At 42.8% G+C, this 21698-nt stretch overlaps 1 protein-coding gene across 1 annotated transcript in view; it reads left to right on the top strand.

The window, feature by feature from the left end:
* The window catches only part of gtf2h4 (general transcription factor IIH, polypeptide 4), a 115913-nt gene that overhangs the window by 73726 nt on the left and 20489 nt on the right, over positions 1–21698 (top strand). The window contains exons 7-10 of the mRNA XM_062056758.1: positions 4668–4736; positions 4852–4935; positions 14998–15160; positions 15341–15471. Coding sequence (XP_061912742.1) covers positions 4668–4736; positions 4852–4935; positions 14998–15160; positions 15341–15471 — 447 coding nt within the window. The remainder of the gene's footprint in view (positions 1–4667; positions 4737–4851; positions 4936–14997; positions 15161–15340; positions 15472–21698) is intronic.

Below are 21698 nucleotides of genomic sequence, written 5' to 3'. Positions count from 1 at the left end.
TGCCGGCTGCTTTGGGGGCTGGCGTGCGGACGGGGTGCATTGACTTCTTCCCCCGTTGGGGGGCGCCATCCCCTGGCCGGAACTCGTATGGGTACGTTGCTGTGTGGATGGCCGAGATGCGGTGTTTGCATTGGGCATGGGGCTGTGCAGTTTTTCTGCGTTTGGTTGCTGGTATGGGCTCTGCGGGGTTGGGTTGGGGCGGGCGGGGGCTGGCTTTGTTTGGCGGGGGTGGGCTCGCGTGGCGTCACGCTAAAGTGGTCTGGTGTGGTTCACGGGCCGTGAGGGGGGGGGGGGGGGCGGCTTCCTGGCCGTAGTTCCTGGTTGTCGGCCGCATGGACTGGGGGAGGTGTCCGGGCCCTCTACTCCTCCTACTTATAGCACACACAGTCACACAAATATAGGACTTTGGGGGATTGTCCTGCGGGGAGGCATAGCGGGGGGTTGAGGATGCCTCCTATGGGGCTCCAGTCCTCCTGTCTTGTCCCCTGCTCGTCCATCCCTCAATCTTAGCTGCATATTAGACACTTAGGATTTGGAGGGCTCGGCTTGGTTGGGACCCACCAAGACCTTGATGTCCCCCAATTTTAATCGCATTATTAGTTCCCACAAGCATACATATCTCACTCACACTACAGTACACGCATCAATAGGGACTGGAGGTCGGCTGTAATGGCTGACCTCCTAATTTTAACTACACAGTAGACACTCTGGGGGCCTTGTACACATGCATGTGGGGGGGTTGGGGTTCGGCACACCCCTCATTGCCTCGTCGGCCGGCGCGGATTCCGGGGACTGCGTTCTGGTGGCCTGCCAGGCTTTTATTAATTTATTATTATTATTATTATTATTATTTTTTTTTTTTTTTATATGTATATGTATGTGTATATATATATATATATATATATATATATATATATATATATATATATATATATATATTTTTTTTAAAATAATTTTTATTATTTACTTACTTTATTTTATTTTATTTATTTATTTGTATTTGTTATTTTTAATTTAATTTAATTTGTATTTTATTTTATTTTTTTTAAATTTTTTTTAAAATTATTATTATTATTTTTGTTTAATCTTATTATTTATTTGTGTGTGGCGTCGCGCGGGTCTCGCTTCCTGTTGGGTGAAGTCCGTGCCCGTGTGGCCCGACCTTGCGCTGTGGGGTCTCTGTTGGCGACTTGATGTGGTGGCGGCGCGGCGCCCGTGTCTGGTCTGGATACTGTGTCTCGGTTGTTTGGGCGATGGTGTGTTTGTGCGGGTTTGGGTTGGGGTGGTGGGGTCTTTTGGTGTGGGGGGGGGGGGGGGGGTGTTGGTGTCTCTTGTTTGCGTGTTGGCGTTTGGGCTTGCTGGCGGGCTGGCGCTGGCTGGTCTCTGTGATCCTGTTGGCGTGTGGTTGCCGGTCGCGGGTTTTTTTTGATCGATTTGATTGGGTGGTGCTGGCTGTCTGGGGGTGTTGTGGCTGCTGTTTCTGCTGCCGTTTGTTTGTGGTGTGGGCGCCCGTGGCTGCTGGGTTTGGTGCAGGGGGGTGGCTGATGTTGTGACTGGTGGCAGCGCGCGCGTGCGCGTGGTGGTTGTCGGGGCTGACAAACTGTGTATATGTATGTGTATGTGTGTGTGTATGTAAGTATGTATGTATGTATGTATATATATGTGTATGTGTGTGTATGTGTACATGTGTATGTTTATGTGTATGTATATATATATGTATGTATATTTCTGGGGGTACGTTCTGGGCCTGCCTGTCGGGTGGGGGTCGGCGCCTCAGGCTACTGCATCCGGACCGCGTGTCTGGAGCTCCTGGGTCCCACCGTCCATCCCTTCCGGGTGCCCGTCTTGGTTGGGGCCTGCTGGGTCTGGTCCCTGCGTCTACTGTGGTAGCTTGGTGCTGCAGGGTATTCCGAGGTGCTGCGAGTTGGCCAGTTGTTGGGGTAGCGACCTTGTGTGTCAGCATGTCTGTGATCTTCTATTAATTCTTTTTTTTTTTTTTTTTTTTTTTTTAATAAATAGATTTAATTATTTATTTATTCTTATTTTTTAATATATTTTATTAATATTATTATTATTATTATTATGTATTTATTTATTTAATTTATTTATTTCCCCTACCTTAGGGGGAGAACTCGGCGGGGCGGTTGCTGGTTGTTCCATCTCCATCGTTGGGGTCCCTGCGGGTGGGGTGGGTGGTTCCCGTGGCCCCGTGCTGGGTGGTCCTGTGGCGGCCGGCTTGGGTGGGGTGGCCGTGGGCTGGCCTCGCCGCGCTCTCCGGGGGTGGGGTGGGGGGGCTCGTGGGGGCCCGGTTGCCGGTGGGGCGGGGGCAGTCTTCCCGTCCGGTTGCGGGGGGTCTCCGGGCCCCTCGGGCGGGGCGTCCCGCCTTTCTGTCCGTGTGGGGTGTGGTCTCTCGCTGGCTTGGGGTCTGGCTGCCCCCTGCTTTTCTCGTGCCTTGTCCTCTGCCGGGTGCGTCTGTCTGCGGCCTGCTGCTGGCCCTTGTGGGCGGCGCGGTGGGCCAGGCTCTGGGGTTCCTCTCGCTGTCCGGCTTGGTTGCGTGGGGGCGGTGGCCCCGGGTTCCCTGGGCACCGCACCTACTGTTTGTGGGATGGGCTCTCTGGGAGGCTGGGGCTGTACTCTGGCTCCCGCACACACTGGGAGTCAAATGTATTGTACATGCAAATTCCCATATACTCACACACATACATACACACATACATAGGTACCTATGCTCCCACATACATATACAAATAAATACAGTACATATTTACACACTCAAAGTTCGTACATCCACACGCACATTCATTATACAAACATACTGTATACACATACTGTACATATACATTCACTGTAAAAACATACACATACAACACATATACATTCACTGTACAAACACACACATACATATACTGTACATATACATTCACTGTACAAACACACATATACACATACTGTACATATACATTCACTGTACAAACACACATACTGTATACACAGACTGTACATATACATTCGCTGTACAAACACACACATACACATTCTATACATATACATTCACTGTACAAACACACATATACACATACTGTACATATACATTCACTGTACAAGCACACATATACACATTCTGTACATATACAAGTACATATGCACACATACACTCATGCACATAATCACGTTTCATCAAACATATTAACGTTGTTGCCCTAGGGTAAACTGGGTATAACACATGGCACACTGACAAAGCTTAACCTATTGTTACTATAACAATCTACAAGGTTGGGGCCGTACTCTGGCTCCCACACACACTGGGAGTCAAATGTATTGTACATACAAATTCACATATACTCACATACATACATACACACATACATGTACCCACGCTCCCACATACATATTAAGATTAAAGAACCAATGATTGTCACACACACACTAGATGTGGTGAAATTTGTCCTCTGCATTTGTCCCATCCCCTTGGGGAGCAGTGGGCAGCAGCGGCGCCGCGCCCGGTAATCATTTTGGTGATTTAACCCCCAACTCCAACCCTTTGTTGCTGAGTGCCAAGCAGGGAGGTTATGGGTCCCATTTTTATAGTCTTTGTACAAATACAGTACATATTTATATACTCAAAGTTCGTACATCCACACGCACATTCATCATACAAACATACACATACACATACTGTACATATACATTCACTGTACAAACATACATATACACATACTGAAGGAATCAATAAAGTACTATCTATCTATACTGTACATACACACTCACTGTACAAACACATATACACATTCTGTACATATACAAGTACATATGCATACATACACTCATGCACATAATCACGTTTCATCAAACATATATTAACGTTGTTGCCCTAGGGTAAACTGGGTAACACATGGCACACTGACAAAGCTTAACCTATTGTTACTATAACAATCTGCAAGGTTAATGTAGGTTGCTTCTCTTTCTTCCCCTCCATTTTTCTGCATTCTTTCGTATCTGAAGTTATCATTACGTACAGGTATACGTATTGTTGCATTTGAACAACTGTATTGTTGATAATAAAGGTAAAGTATTGGTATTGTTCATTATCAATAGCGCTATTTCTATTGGTATTTGTATTGCTCCATTTGTAGTGTAATAATGCTCATTGTCATTTCTGTATTGTTTTTTATTTTCGCTAACTGCTTATTTGCTATTAGTTTTACCATCATATTTGTACATGTCGTATTTGCTGATGTTGCTCTATTGTTGTTGTTGTTGTTGTTGTGTTTGCTGTTGTTGTTTTTGTCTCTCTGTCTAATCCCACTCTTGTCCCCACAATTTCCCCCTCTGTCTTCTTTTTTCTCTCTTTCTATCCCCTCCTGCTCCGGCCCGGCTGCACCAAATGAAAATATAAATACATTTAATAAAGTCAAAATACAAATAAGGCAACAAGAGAAGTATCCTACACTTCTCTTTTGTAAAGTAAATCTGAACAGCCGATATGGGCATCTACATCAACTATATGATTTGCCTGAGAGGCTGGACAGGACAAAAAAAAAAATCTATTTGTGGCGGACGTAATTCTTTCGTGGCGGGCCGCCACAAATAAATGAATGTGTGGGAAACACTGGAGTGTAATACAAACATACTTAAATATATGATTTGTGTATTGTTTTTTGTTGCAGTTCAGAAAGATGGACCTGGTGGAGATATTGTCATTTTTGTTTCAACTCAGCTTCTCTACATTGGGCAGAGTAAGTACATTATAATTTACCTTTTATCTTTTTGTGTGTTTGCAAAAATATATTCAGCCTTTTGTCTGGGTTTGCTTTTTTGTTGTTCTTGTGGATGTGTTTTTGTTGGCCTCAGGATTACTCAGTGGAGGGTATGAGTGAGTCATTACTCACATTTCTGCAGCACCTTCGGGAATTTGGACTGGTCTTCCAAAGAAAGGTGAGCACTGAGAGGGACAGGAAAGATTTGCTAACGCACACTTTTTGTAGTATTTTTTTTAGATGAGAAGGGACATAATGGTCCTCATGGGAAAGCTATATTTCTGCTGCAGCAAAACAGGGTCAACGTATATCATGTTTTCCTGCACCACTTCTCGAATATTATGTCACTTGTTTGGACAAACTGTGTAAAAAAGTTCAACCTCTGTATATGGATCCTCTAAGCATCATTGCTCTGACTGTCGTCGAGGCTTCCAGCACGCCCACACATCCACACATCCTGTGTAATTCCTGCCAGCTAGAAATTGGCTTCTATGTGTTAAAATCAATGGTGTAGGTTGTTCTGCCAAGATGGCGCTGACATCAGCCGTGTCGTTAGGGCCACAAGTCCATGTTGTTCCCTCTGTTGTCATTCGAGATAATAATAATAATAATAATAATAATAATAATAATACATTTTATTTACCGTATAAGGCGCCTTTCTGGGCACTCAAGGACACCGTACAAAATCAAAACAATAAAATCAAATTGGATAAAAACAACAATAATAACAACAACAAAGATAGAGAAGAAAAGATGATTACAATGAATAAGTCAAGTCAAGTCAAGTCAAGTCAACTTGACATTTTCAACAACTTTTTAGATTGAACCAAAGTGCTTTACAGGTTAAAAAAGCATGGAGCAAACAAAAAACAAAAAAAAACTAAGCAAAACAAAAAACAAACAAAGAACATAAACAATGAATGTGCTAAACAAGATAGTGCAAATGCAATACGGTAAAAGGCGTCGAATAAAAAGTTTAAAAATTTGCAGAATAAAAATAATAATAATAAAAGTGCGACAAATTGAAAAATACAACTAAAGCGAAGAGGTGGGGGGGGGGACTAGAAAAGGTGGCCTAGTGGGCGGACTCAGCTCGGGTCAAAGGCCAGCGAGAAGAGGTAGGTCTTAAGGACGGTTTTGAAGACCCCCAGGCTCTGGGGTGACCTAATGTGGAGGGGAAGGCTGTTCCAGAGCTTAGGGGCGGCAACGGAAAAGGCTCTGTCCCCTCTGGTCTTTAGCCTGGATCTGGGGACCGCCAAAAGCATTTGGTCAGCTGACCTCAAGGCTCTAGACGAGGTATGGTGATGCAGCAGCTCGGTCAAGTATTGTGGGGCCAGACCATTTAGAGATTTAAAAACAATTAAAAGTAATTTAAAATAAATGCGGTGACGGACAGGGAGCCAGTGGAGTGAGGTCAGCACTGGGGTGATGTGCTTGCGTTTTTTGGTACTGGTGAGGAGACGGGCAGCCGCGTTTTGCACAAGCTGCAAACGGCGGAGTGATGCCTGATCAATGCCAGCGTACAGTGAGTTATTGTTGTCTAGCCGGTGTGTGATGAAGGCGTGGATAGCAGTCTCCAGGTCGCTCTGGGAGAGATAGGCCTTGGTCTTTGCTAGTGTTCTGAGATGGTAAAAGCTGGTACTAACCACTGAGCTGACCTGTTTGGTGAATTTGAAGGCACTATCAAAGATCACACCGAGATTTCTCACGGAGGACCGGATGTTTACACCCAGAAGACCTAGAGCACTGACAAACGAGACTAGAAATGTATCGCCGATGATGATTATCTCGGTCTTGCTCTCATTAAGGTTGAGGAAGTTAGCACTCATCCATGCTTTAATGTCAGTCAGACAGTCAAGCAGTGGTTGAAGTGCGACCTGTCCTGTGCTCTTAAGAGGTAAATAGATCTGAACATCATCGGCATAACAGTGGAATGGGACATTGTGCTTGACCAGGATTTCACCTAAAGGTAGAATGTACAGTAGGAAGAGTATGGGACCCAGGATTGACCCTTGAGGAACACCCCAGGTAAGGGGGGCCACCGAGGAGAGAAAGTCTCCTATCTGCACAGAGAAACTCCGGTCAGTTAGGTAGGACTGAAACCAGCTTAGGGCTACACCTGAGATGCCCACGTACTGCTTCAGTCGTGACAGTAGAATCCTGTGATCCACTGTGTCAAAGGCAGCTGTGAGGTCCAGAAGCATCAGGATCACAGGACTACCAGAGTCAGCGGCCAGAAGCAGATCGTTTTGCACCCTCAGGAGTGCCGTTTCAGTGTTGTGAGATGTTTTGAAACCAGATTGGAATTTCCCGTGGATGTTATTTATAGCTAGAAAAGATTGTAACTGGACATACACTACTCTCTCAAGGATTTTGGACAGAAAGGGTAACTGAGAGATAGGCCTAAAGTTAAAAAGAACAGAGGTGTCAAGATTTTTCTTTTTAATTAAAGGCTGCACCACAGCATGCTTAAAAGCAGCCGGGACATATCCGGAGGAGAGGCAGGTGTTAATCAACCATAAAATAGTAGGGCCAACTGAATCAAGGACTTCTTTGAGAAGGCGAGAGGGAAGGCTATCTGATGGGCAATGTGTGGGCCGCAGGTGTTTGACTGCGTCCGAGAGGGAGATAGGCTCAAACTGCTCGAAAACAGCAAGCGGGGGAGGGGGAGGGAGAGGAGGAGCAGAGGTGTCAGATGGTCTGAGTGCAGAGATTTTGTCAATGAAGAAGTTTAAGAAACTTTCACAGAGGACAGGTGAGGGGACAACAGGTGACACATCACGGGGGTTGATAAGAGAATTTAAAACTTTAAAAAGAACTTGGGGTTTATGACTGTTACTGGAGATCAAGGTAAAAATATACTTTGTTTTCGATGCTTTTACGGCTCGCTGGTATTCAGACACGGAGTCCCGCAGGATTTGGAGGGAGACATGAAGCCTATCCTTCACCCACTTTCGCTCCGCGCGCCTGCACGCGCGTCTGAGAGCGCGCGTAGAGTTATTTAGCCATGGTGTTAGAAAAGCTTTGCTACGTTTGGATCTAAGGGGCGCAACAGAGCAGATCACTCACGTCAAAGGCTCACCATTGTGGAGATGTGTTATTGATGAGATAGGAGTCAAAGATAAAGTGCATCAACAGTTTTACGCTCCACTTGATTTGAAAAACAGGCATGTAAAAACAATGGCTCTATCAGCATGGAAACGGAAGTCGCCCTTGGTGAATCTATTGTGATCATCATAACATACTGGTACGAATTTTTTTTTAAAATGTTTATTTACTTTCCTTAATTGATCGCAAGTGGGCTGCTAGTTTGTCTTGGAAGACGTTTCGCCGCTCATCCGATGAGGCTTCATCAGTTCATGCTCATAGACTTAGATTGGTCAGATCTAGTCCAGCAGTTGTTGCCAAAACCCCAAATATTTATACTACAAAAAACAAGAGGGTGTGCCTGGGCAAGGATGTTTTCGCTCTATCGTAGTGAGTAAAAACACTGTTTTAATGCTAACGAGCAATCCTAACTGTTAAAGCCAACGACAGTTGTTGAAGTGTAAATTCCCCTCGTTAACATTGAGGTATTGTGTGGCAGAATGATTGCTGTGGACTGACTACGACCATTGATTGATTGATTGAGACTTTTATTAGTAGGTTGCACAGTGAAGTATATATTCCGTACAATTGACCACTAAATGGTAACACCCGAATACGTTTTTCAACTTGTTTAAGTCGGGGTCCACTTAAATTGATTCAGATACAGATATATACTATCATCATAATACAGTCATCACACAAGATAATCACATTGAATTATTTACATTATTTACAATCAGGGGTGTGGAGGGGGAGGGGGGGTAGGATATGGACAGCAAGTAGTGGAGAGAGAGAGAGAGAGAGAGAGAGAGAGAGAGAGAGAGAGAGAGAGAGAGAGAGAGAGAGAGAGAGAGAGAGAGAGAGAGAGAGAGAGAGAGAGAGAGAGAGAGAGAGAGAGAGAGAGAGAGAGAGAGAGAGAGAGAGAGAGAGAGGAGAGATCAGAAGGCATAAGAAAAAGTATCTGCATTTGATTGTTTACATTTGATTATTAGCAATCCGGGAAGGGTGTTAGTTTAGGGTTGTAGCTGCCTGGAGGTGAACTTTTATTGCGGTTTTGAAGGAGGATAGAGATGCCCTTTCTTTTATACCTGTTGGGAGCGCATTCCACATTGATGTGGCATAGAAAGAGAATGAGTCAAGACCTTTGTTAGTTCGGAATCTGGGTTTAACGTGGTTAGTGGAGCTCCCCCTGGTGTTGTGGTTATGGCGGTCATTTACGTTAAGGAAGTAGTTTGACATGTACTTCGGTATCAGGGAGGTGTAGTGGATTTTATAGACTAGGCTCAGTGCAAGTTGTTTAACTCTGTCCTCCACCTTGAGCCAGCCCACTTTGGAGACGTGGGTAGGAGTGTGGTGGGATCTGGGGTGGAGGTCTAGAAGTAACCTGACTAGCTTGTTCTGGGATGTTTGGAGTTTAGATTTGAGGGTTTTGGAGGTGCTAGGGTACCAGGAGGTGCATGCGTAATCGAAAAAGGGTTGAACGAGAGTTCCCGCCAGAATTCTCATGGTGCTTTTGTTGACCAGAGAGGAGATTCTGTAGAGAAATCTCGTTCGTTGGTTAACCTTTTTGATTACCTTGGTTGCCATTTTATCACAGGAAAGGTTAGCCTCTAGAATGGAACCTAGGTAGGTGACCTCATCTTTCCTGGTGATAACAATGTCACCCACTTTTATAGTCCAAAATAGTCTGAATCCCCCTCAGAAACATTCCATTTAGTTGTAAACAAATGGCACAAATGGCCTTCTGGTCATCTTCTGTGACCAGACTGCTTCTAGCTCCTGTTATTTGTTGGAGGCTAAATTGCAGAGTCTTTTAGGAATTGTTGAAAGGACTGTTTCATATGTGGGAGACAGGTAGTGTTGCAGACCACTTACTCTATTCAGGGATGGTTTTTCAACCTTGACATAGATGGCTTCCCTCACTCCTCTTTTGTACCATTCGTCCTCCCTGTCCAGAATCTGTCCATTTTTGTTCTCAAAGGAGTCCTGTTTCTCCCTGATGTGCAAGTAGACAGCTGAGTCCGTCTATGCTGTGCCATATGTTAGCTTATTGGTTGTTTTGTTTACCCAATATATGACTCATCCTCATACTGGATAGCATACACCAGATTGTTTTTGTGGGTGTAGGGTGTCTTTAGGATGCACCAGTCTCTTTCCTAGGGTGTTACCTGGTTTGAAATGTACTAGGACAGGGGTGGGCAATTAATTTTTACCGGGGGCCGCATGAGCAACCTGAGCACTGCTGGAGGGCCACACCGACAATATTTCAATTAAATTTTGCTCAAATTATTTTTGATGTACCGTAAGATAAATAATAATAATAATAATAATAATAATAATAATAATAATAATAATTTCATTTAACCTAACTTATCTTAATACAAAAGCAGATGGCTTTTGATGGTTTTATTTTTAACACTTTCTTACACAACACTTCCTGATGTATAATACAATGCAAAAATTTCAATTTCTGTCACTTTATCCTGCAACCTCTTTGTTGTGAACGTAGCACGCCTGTAAGGTGATTGGCGAAGAAGGAGGAAGCGTTGCTGTTGCGGAAATGAGGAGTGAGGCTAGACGTGCGTGTGGAAGGAACGAGATAGGTTGAGCTGTGTTAGTATAGGTTGCTCAATAAAAGTTTAAAAAGAGCGTCAGACTTGGTGTGCACTTCTTTTGGACGCTACAATTGGTGTCAGAAGTGGGATGAAATGCCTCCCAGTTCGCCTTGCCATCAAACCTGGGAGTCTTCATTGAGAGCGGAATTCCCCCATGCCAAGCAGCGTGCGCTGCACTTGTCAACGCTGCCTCTCTCCTTCCTCCCTCTCTCTCTCTCTTTGCGGCGAGCTCCTCACGTGAGGGATATACACAGACATCTGCAGTCGCTGCCGGCACCTTAAGTCCCCACTCTATGTGCTTCCCCTCCCGTTCAATCTTGACAAAGTCGCCAGGAAACATTGTGGCACGTACCTCCCGATGACGTAGCATGCTGAGCACACAAGCAGCGCAGTATGCTCACACAAGCAGCGGCAGTATGCGCAAAGTTTTACTTCTGACACCAATTGTAGCGTCCAGAAGAAGCGCACACCAAGTCTGACGCTCTTTTTAAACTTTTATTGAGCAACCTATACTAACACAGCTCAACTTATCTTGTTCCTTCCACACTCACGTCTATCCTCACTCCTCATTTCCGCAACTCAAGAACACAACATCAACTTCAGCAGGTCGTTACACTATATTCTTTAAACACAGCAACCTGTGTACCACAAATTAAGCACACGGCTTTACCTTTAATTTCTGTAAATAAATACTTCAGTCCATGTCTTGTTGTAAACACGGCATTCGTCATCAACTTTTCTTTTTTTAGCGTCTCGGGGATAACCGGGCATCACTTGTCGCTGTGCACCTTCACTCACAGGTTACGCACGGACATATGCCCATATATAACACTTTTCAAAATAAAAGCAGCACAGTTGTATTGCATGCACGACATTGATGTTTTTTTAAATTTATTTTGTAATTTTTGATTGCCGCTGTTCACATTCACTCACAATCGGGCACTAGCATACGTCCACACGGAAGTAATACAAATAACGCATTTCAAAACAAAAGCAGCACCGTTGTATTGCACACTCGACATAGATACTTTTTAAAATTTATTTTGTAATTTATGATTGGCCTCACGCGGGCCGGACAGGGACGCACAAACGGCCGGATGTGGCCCGCGGACCGCAGAATGCCCAGGTCTGTACTAGGATGTTGTGTTGGTTAAAAATTCTTCTTAGATTCTCAGAGAGACCTGATACATATGGAATGACAACTTTTTTGCGTCTGTCACCTTTTTCCTCCTCATCCACTCTGTTCTTGTTATTCCTGGATGCACTCTTCACAAACGACCAGCTGGGGTAACCACAGGCCTGCGCATTTTTAACCAACACAACTTCCTAGTACATTTCAAACCAGGCAACACCCTTAGACAGAGACTGGTGCATCTTAAAGACCGGACACCCCACACCCACAAAAACAATCTGGTGTATACTAACCAGTGTAATGATGAATGAGTCATATATTGGGGGAAAAAAACAACCACTAAGCCAACCTATGTTAAAGTTAAGTTAAAGTACCAATGATTGTCACACACACACACGAGGTGTAGTGAAATTTGTCCTCCGCATTTGACCCATCCCTTGTTCACCGCCCGGGAATCATTTTTGGTGATTTAACCCCCAATTCCAACCCTTGATGCTAAGTGCCAAGCAGGAATCTGTGCTGCAGTCTGCAGGTGTACCTAATGTTGTGGCCCAGCATCGACTGCAGCACGAATTTCATATTTCATTCATTCACAACTCCTCCAACACGAACATTATTGTTTTTGCACTTTTGGCTTCTTATTAAATAACTTTTTTAAATAGATTCAATCTTGCACGTGGAAACTTTAAATGTGGGCTTTAGTTGATATAACACTCCCGTCAGGGGGTGCATTATCCGGCACAACACCTGTTATATCAGTGCAACAAAGTCCAATAAGCACTCCTTAATAAACTCTCCGTCAGAAAACGCCTTACTTTTTCTGCCGATTTTGTGAGAAATTACGAAATTTGTCCTGACAACTGCATCTCTGGAGGTGTGAAATATGGCAAAAAGTCCTTGTTGGGTTTGCAGTTTTACCATCAACGCATCAGCCTCCCTTGCGCGCGCTTCATCAGACAGATTACACTATTTTTCCTCGTGCTTCGTCATGTAGTGGCGATTCAAATTATATTCTTTAAACACAGCAAGCTGTGTACCACAAATTAAGCACACGGCTTTACCTTTAATTTCTGTAAAGAAATACTTGGCAGTCCATGTCTTGTTGAAAACACGCCATTCGTCATCAACTTTTCTCTTTTTAGCGTCTCATCACTTGTCGCTGTGCACCTTCACTCACAGGTTACACCCGGACATACGCCCATAAAGAACACTTTTCAAAATAAAAGCAGCACAGTTGAATTGCGCGCACGACATAGATGTTTTTTAAACTTTATTTTGTAGTTTGTGATTGCCGCTGTTCACATTCACTCACGCGCATACGTCCACACGGAAGTAATACAAATAACGCTTTTCAAAACAAAAGCAGCACCGTTGTATTGCACACTCGACATTGATACTTTTTTAAATTTATTTTGTAATTTATGATTGGCCTCACGCGGGCCGGACAGGGACGCACAAAGGGCCGGATGTGGCCCGCGGGCCGCAGAATGCCCAGGTCTGGCATAGACGGACGGGCAAACTCTTCAGGCCAAGACTCAGCTGTCTACTTGCACCTTAGGGAAAAACAGCACTCCTTTGAGAACAAAAGTGGACAGATTCTGGACAGGGAGGATGGATGGTACGAAAGACGAGTGAGGGAAGCCATCTATGTCAAGGTTGAAAAACCATCCCTGAACAGAGGAGGTGGTCTGTGACACTACCTGTCTCCCGCATACAACATTGTCCTTTCAACCATTCCTAATGGACTCTGCAATTTAGCCTCCAACAAATAACAGGAGTTACAAGCTGTCTGGTCACAGAAGGTGACCAGAATGCCATTTACTGAATGGAATGCTTACACGGGGAGTCCGACTATTTTGGACAGGTCGTAGTCGATCCACAGCGATCGTTCTGCCACACAATACCTCAACGCTAACGAGCGGGATTTACACTTCAACGACTGTCGTTGGCTTTGACAGTTAGGATTGCTTGTTGGCATTAAAACTGTTGTTTTTCTTACTACGATACGTCTTGGCATATCTGCTAATGCTAATGACGCTAGATTGAGTACATCAAGATAGCAAGTACAAATATGCATTAAAAAACACTCCTACAGACATCACATTTTGAATAGTTTCGTAAGTATGAATTGTTTTATTTATATCGTAAAACTTACAAATGTTGCTTGGAGTGATGAATAAAGAATCCTTTCAAGCAGAAAAACTATGGACAGTTTTACATCCGGTTCAAGGCACAAAATAGGAAGTACATTTTCAACCTGCAGCACTTGCAGTAAGCAAACTCGTCCAAAAAAATGGCGCCGTAGCACAAACAATAACACACCTTTTCAGTGTCTCTGTTGGTGTAATTTGAAAACTATTTGTTGAAATCAAAACATTAGCAAAGAAAAATGTATAAATTAGCTGGACGGTTTCATAAACTGCAGGGTTCAAAGTGTTGGTAAAAAGTAGCGGCTTACCGTCCGGGAAAATACAGTAAATAAATATGGGGGCCACTTTAAACATGCTAAAAACCAATCCAATATAGGTCAATATATAAGCTCCCTTACAAAACATGTTACAATTAACAAAGCAAATTAGTTTAATAACTAATAAGATATCTCATTAATAATCCATTTTATTTTTAGACAACGCCAAGGGCCAATAGAAAATGAGCTGTAGTTCCAAAAATGGCCCCTGGGCTGCATTTTAGACTTAACGTTTGACAATTTATGTATTGTCATGTTTAGTATGTTCATCCTAATAGCACACGCTCTCCACTCAGATGTCCATTTGCCTCGGACACATAGTTATTTTGGGCATTAAAACATGTCAAAGATTTATCAAAATATTTTTTTTACTGCCAGGTACATTTACAGTTTAAAGGAATTGTGTTGGTGCAAAAAAAGCTAACACGAAGAATAAAGTCAAAATAGCAAGAATTTAAGTAAAATAAAATGTAACAAGCAATTACAAAATATTTGAGATAGAATTTAACAAATGTCAATAAAAACACAAAATGTGCAATCGAAATCATGTAAGAAAATACATGTAAAGTCCAGTAAGCAACACATTAAAGAAGCCGATTCAGTGATGGATTACTGTAAAGACTGCTATGTGGGGGTAAGGAGGAGGGCATCTGATTCTTGTTTAAATTTAATGTGTTCGTAATAGTATTTGGGATAGTGTATAATCAAAAATTGGAGGATGCTCGGTAGGAAAAAATTTGTTTGTCAACCATGCATTTCTTGTTAATTTAGCTTGTTTATATACTGACAATGTTTCAGTACCACAGAAAACATTAACAGGATTTTCTTTTGCTATTTTGGTCTTTGGTTTTGTCATTACGCTCAAATTTTTCAACGAAGTATAGGTTTAGGAACAGGTGGACATTATTGTTGGACATTTTTTTCTTTGCCTTTTTTTAGAGAAAGTCAAGGCGCTACTATCCCACCAGGCTGGCCATCAGTCTGGCTGCAGGAGTTACCAGCAGCTCTTCTTCTCTCTCTTCTAACTGTGGCTCTATTCCTGGTACTGGAGATACTGGCTTTATTGTTGTGGAAACTAATTATCGCATCTACGCCTACACAAGTATGTATGAGCACTTATTGTACAATGTACAATCATATCACTGCAACATTTGTATTTTTAATTTGGCCAGTTTCATTTGGTTGGTTCTCATGCAAATCAAATATAATCAAATATGCATTGTCACTCATTTTATTACAGATGACCGTAGTAATTTCTGCACTAATTCTGTGTCCCCTCCAGGCTCAGAACTTCAGATTGCTCTCGTTGCGCTCTTCAGTGAAATGTTGTATCGCCTCCCCAATGTGGTTGTGGCTCATGTCACAAGAGAGTCAGTGCAACAGGCCATCGCTAATGGAATCACTGCACACCAGGTACCCTACTTACAGTCGTGGTCAAAAGTTACACTTGTAAAGAATCAATCAATCAATCAATGTTTATTTATATAGCCCTAAATCACAAGAACATAATGTCATGGCTGTCTTGAGTTTCCAATCATTTGTACAACTCTTATTTTTTGTGATAGAGTGATTAGAGCACATGCTTGTTGGTCACAAAAAACATTCATGAAGTTTGGTTCTTTTATGAATTTATTATGGGTCTACTGAAAATGTGACCAAATCTGCTGGGTCAAAAGTATATGTTTCATCTGACCACAAAACTTTCCTCCAGAAGGTCTTATCTTTGTGCATGTGATGTCAGATGAAACAAATGTCAGATGAAACAAAAATTAAGCTGTTTGGCCACAATACCCAGCAATATGTTTGGAGGAGAAAAAGTGAGGCCTTTAATCCCAGGAACACCGCACCTACCGCCAAGCATGGTGGTGGTAGTATCATGCTTTGGGCCTGTTTTGCTGCCAATGGAACTGGTGCTTTACAGGGAGTAAATGGGACAATGAAAAAGGAAGATTACCTCCCAAGTTCTTCTGGACAACTTAAAATCATCAGCTCGGAGGTTGGGTCTTGGGCGCAGTTGGGTGTTCCAACAGGACAATGACCCCAAACACACGTCAAAAGTGGTAAAGGAATGGCTAAATCAGGCTAAAATATTAATCGTGATTAATCACAGGTTATCATTTGTTTGCATTAATACAATTTGCTTAAGAAGCGAGCACAAAGAAAACAGCATTTGTACCCAAATATCGGTACAAATGCAATTTGGTTGTCAGAATGTCATGCAGGAATGTTTTTTTTAATGTTTTACTGAACTGCAACTCGTTGATTTGCTCAAAACTTGGGGACACTAAGTGTAGTAAGAATTAAGTGCACATTTTGAAAGTCAGTTTTTAATAATCTTGGAAACAAGGTACTAATCCATAATATAGTAAATGCACTTATAAACAACTTAAGAGGTTTATAAGTGTGTTTAAACTCTTCTTTAGTTTAACCAGTTGTTTAAACAAACACGTTTACCTTTTTTTGGTCCAATACAACCCCAGCTTGTTGTGATTACTTACAAATGTCCAACGTTCTCCAGGAAGCAAAATAAATTCACATTCAGTCTTTAGTGCCAAGTTGATGCTTTTGTTTGTATAGTGCAGTTGGTTCATCCTTGATGTAATTGTGCCTCTCTTCTGTATTGTACAACAGATCAGCTGTGGTGATATGAATGACATATTCTTGCAGGACTTGGTCTTCACAGATGTTAGATCAGACCTGGGCAATATAAGGCCACATGCGGCCCGTTAAGCTTTTCAATCTGGCCCGCCGGACATTCCCAAATAATTTTTTTAGATCTTTAAAGGCCTACTGAAATGAATTTTTTTTATTTAAACGGGGATAGCAGATCTATTCTATGTGTCATACTTGATCATTTCGCGATATTGCCATATTTTTGCTGAAAGGATTTAGTATAGAACAACGACGATAAAGATTGCAACTTTTGGTATCTGATAAAAAAAAGGCTTGCACCTACCGGAAGTAGCGTGACGTAGTCAGTTGAACATATACGCAAAGTTCCCTATTGTTTACAATGATGGCCGCATGAAGTGAGAGAGATTCGGACCGAGAAAGCGACAATTTCCCCATTAATTTGAGCGAGGATGAAAGATTTGTGGATGAGTAAAGTGCAAGTGAAGGACTAGTGGGGAGTTGAAGCTATTCAGATAGGGAAGATGCTGTGAGAGCCGGGGGTGACCTGATATTCAGCTGGGAATGACTACAACAGTAAATAAACACAAGACATATATATACTCTATTAGCCACAACACAACCAGGCTTATATTTAATATGCCACAAATTAATCCTGCATAAAAACACCTGCGTGTTTGTTATGCTAGCTCCTAGCTCCTCTGCTAGCTCCTAGCTCCATAGAACACGCCAATACAATTCAAACACCTGATCAACACACACAATCACTCAGCCCAAAAGACCGTTTACCTAACCCAAGGTTCATAAAGCTTATATATTTTTAAAAAGTTACGTACGTGACGCGCACATACGGTCAAGTTATCGAATGTTTAGCAGCCAAGGCTGCATACTCACGGTACCTGATATTCAGCTGGGAATGACTACAACAGTAAATAAACACAAGACATATATATACTCTATTAGCCACAACACAACCAGGCTTATATTTAATATGCCACAAATTAATCCTGCATAATAACACCTGCGTGTTTGTTATGCTAGCTCCTAGCTCCTCTGCTAGCTCCTAGCTCCATAGAACACGCCAATACAATTCAAACACCTGATCAACACACACAATCACTCAGCCCAAAAGACCGTTCACCTAACCCAAGGTTCATAAAGCTTATATATTTTTAAAAAGTTACGTACGTGACGCGCACGTACGGTACGGTACGTGTTATGCTAGCTCCTAGCTCCTCTGCTAGCTCCTAGCTCCATAGAACACGCCAATACAATTCAAACACATGATCAACACACACAATCACTCAGCCCAAAAGACCGTTCACCTAACCCAAGGTTCATAAAGCTTATATATTTTAAAAAAGTTACGTACATACGCAAAAAAAAGCCAAAGCTGCATACTCACAGTAGCACGTCTGCGTCTTTGTCATCCAAATCAAAGTAATCCTGGTAAGAGTCTGTGTTGTCCCAGTTCCCTACAGGCGTCTGTGTATCCAAATCAAAAGTCCTCCTGGTTAGAGTCTCTGTTATCCGAGTTCTTCCATCTTGACTGCATCTTTCGGGAATGTAAACAAAGAAGCGCCGGCTGTGTACTGTTGTGGCTGACTACGTTCGAAAAATACGTCCATTTCGCACCGACAACTTTCTTCTTTGCTTGCTTGGCTTCCTTCTCCATAATGCAATGAACATGATTGAAACAGATTCACGAACACAGATGTCCAGAATACTGTGGAATTATGAAATGAAAACAGAGCTTTTTCGTATCGGCTTCAATGTGGAAGGCATACCCGTGTTCGCCGGGCTACGTCACACGCATACGTCATCCTCAGAGGCGTTTCGAACCGGAAGTTTAGCGGCAAATTTAAAATGTCACTTTATAAGTTAACCCAGCCGTATTGGCATGTGTTATAATGTTAAGATTTCATCATTGATATATAAACTATCGGACTGCGTGGTCGGTAGTAGTGGGTTTCAGTAGGCCTTTAAGATGGAAACTGTAGCTGCCATCATGATGTTCAGTGATGTTTTCTAATGACCGTAAGTCTTGAACTATACTAAGTATTTCAATGGTTGACATCTGCGCTTTTGCATGATATACTAGTTACTATGGTAATCTAATTAGTTACTATGGTAATCTAATTAGTTACTATGGTAATATAAGTCACAGCAGCTCAGACGAGGCACCAAGCAGTGTGGGTGGGGAGCGTTTCCACAGAGTGTTTCCAGAGTGTCAGCCTGAAATGTGGGTGTCAGGGACAGACGCGGAAGGAGATTTTTACAACACAGTTGTAAAGCTTAGTGATGTATCAGATGTATCAGATTATAGGTGTTTAGGTTTTTTTTACCCTTCGCGTTCATATTTCGCTGTGTTTGTTGCATTTTTTTGTGTTTCGCTTTATTATAAAATATGTCGATAGAGAGGGGGTGTGATGTTCATATGTTGTCAATATTCAGTGTTTTATCGTTCATAGTTCATATTGTAAATCCCACATTCTTTATTTTCATGTACATTCTGGGTGTCTCATTCAGTATAAAAATTTAAAATTGCGTTCCGTTTTTTAAGGCGGTCTGTCATGAAGTTTTAGCATTCAATCAGACATTATTGTGAGGTTTTGTATTAGTGTTCCTAAAAATAGATATACCTGCCCCCAGACACATTTTTTTGGCCCCGAGTCAAAATAATTGCCCAGACCTGTGTTAGATGTTGGCTTTCTGTTTAGCAAAGGCATATGTTTAACTTAACTGTGCTACTTTTGTTTACAATATTGAATCCGTAACATGTCTATGAAGGTTCTCATTCATCCAGGTCATTGTCATCTCAGGGCATTCAATCGATTGCAACTGGACTGCTTGGCTTGTCTTGGAGGACCCTTTGCCGCTCATCCGAGTAGGCTTCTTCAGTTCGTCCTCATAGACTTAGATTGGTCTGATCTAGTGCAGCGGTTGGTGCCAAACCCCCAAATATTTATACTAACAAAAACAAGGAGGGTGGGCCTGGGCAAGGATGGTTTCGCCCTATCGTAGTAAGATAAACAACTGTGTTAATGCAAACAACCAAGTCCTTTGACTTAGACTTAGACTTAGACAAACTTTAATGATCCACAAGGGAAATTGTTCAACACAGTAGCTCAGTTACAATGATGGAAAGGACAATGCAGGTATAAATAGACTAATATAGCTATAAAAAAATCAAACATATATACGAATATATACATAATATGTGTACAGAGTAATTTATATACAGATATATTATATTATGTATATAACATATATACAATATAAACCAATGACCATGTTCAATATTACAGTATATACAGTCTATATGACAGCAGCAGCATAAAATGGAGAGTAGGTCCAGCAGGAAATAGAAAATAGACATTATAAACAAAGAGAAGTAGCTAACATGTCAGGTGTCAGGTAATAGGCAGATGTCATCTATTGCTGTATGGCGAGTGATTATACAGCTGGATGGAGTGTGGAATGAAGGAGTTCTTGAATCGCACAGTGCGGGAAGGAAGTTGAAGGAGCCTGTTGGAGTATGAACTCCGCTGTCCCTTAATTGTCAGGTGGAGTGGGTGGGCAGGATTGTCCATGATGGCCAGCAGTTTGTCCAGTGACCTCCTGTCCCTCACTGACACAAACGCCTCCAATTGCGTGCCAATAGTTTGGCCGGCTTTCCGGATCAGATTATCAATCCGGTTTGAGTCCCTTTTGCTAGTGCTGCTCCCCCAACAAACCACTGCAAAGTACAGTGCACTGGCCACAACAGACTGATAAAATATCTCCAACAGCTTGCTGCACACATTGAATGACCTAAGCTTCCTCAGAAAAAAGGGTCTGCTCATGCCCTTCTTGTAAACAGCTTTGCAGTTGTCCTTCCAGTCCAGTCTGCTGTTCAAGTGGACTCCCAGGTACTTGTACTGCTCCACTACTGCCACCTCCCGGCCCTGGATCTTGATGGGCTCCACCGGGGTCACTCTCTTCCTGAAGTCGATGACCAGCTCCTTGGTCTTGTCCACATTAAGGACCAGATGGTTCGCCTGAGACCACTCCACAAAGTCAGCGATCAGTGTCCTGTACTCCAATTCCCGTCCCTCTCCGATACACCCGACCACAGCAGAGTCGTCGTTTGAAGTGTAAATTCCCCTTCGTTAGCATTGAGGTATTGTGTGGCAGAGCGATCGATGTGGATCGACTACTACCAGTCAAAATAGTCAATAAGCATTGAAGCAGTCCAGTTGCGATCAATTGAACGCCCTGAGATTGAATCAGTAAACTTTGCCAGCGTGGTGTTCTCCTCTGCTTGTTGTGAATGTAGCTAGCATTCATGCGAGCCCGTAGCTATCGGCGTAAGCAGAACAGCAGCACCAGCTGACCGGCAGCAGTCGTCACTGCTCACGAAGGACGGCGACTGCTGCTTGCTTTCACCTCAGAGTCTCCAAGACACAAAACAGTCCCCGAGACACAAAACAGTCTCCAATATCCCCAGGAAAAGTCACAATATTTGTTGCTAGTTACTGTTTATAAGGCTGAAACGACGCGTCGACGTAGTCGACGTCATCGGTTACGTAAATACGTCGACGCCGTTTTTGTGCGTCGACGCGTCGCATATTTACGTCACACTACCGTCATGGCGAAGCCCAAAGCAGACGATCAAAGCAGACGATGCGAGCGGTGCGAGCGAGGGGGAAAAATCACGCCAAAAGTCGTCAAAAGTGTGGAAGTATTTCAATACACAGCCTAATAATGTTGTTGAATGCACACTGTGTCGAGCGTAAATGGCCTATCATAGCAGCACAACGGCTATGAACGAACATTTGAAAAGAAAACCATCAACTAGTCAATCGTCCGCGTGAGCATATGTTGTCATCATTACATAAAAACATGAATGTGTCATTTGTATCTGCTAGGGGTGTAACGGTACGTGTTTTGTATTGAACCGTTTCGGTACGGGGCTTTCGGTTCGGTACGGGGGTGTACCGAACGAGTTTCTAAGCTAAAGCTAACTT

The sequence above is a fragment of the Entelurus aequoreus genome, linkage group LG08, assembly GCF_033978785.1.
Source record: "Entelurus aequoreus isolate RoL-2023_Sb linkage group LG08, RoL_Eaeq_v1.1, whole genome shotgun sequence".
NCBI classification, from domain to species: domain Eukaryota; kingdom Metazoa; phylum Chordata; class Actinopteri; order Syngnathiformes; family Syngnathidae; genus Entelurus; species Entelurus aequoreus.
Note: the sequence above shows the minus strand (reverse complement) of the source record. Positions and strands in the feature narration are given on the sequence as shown.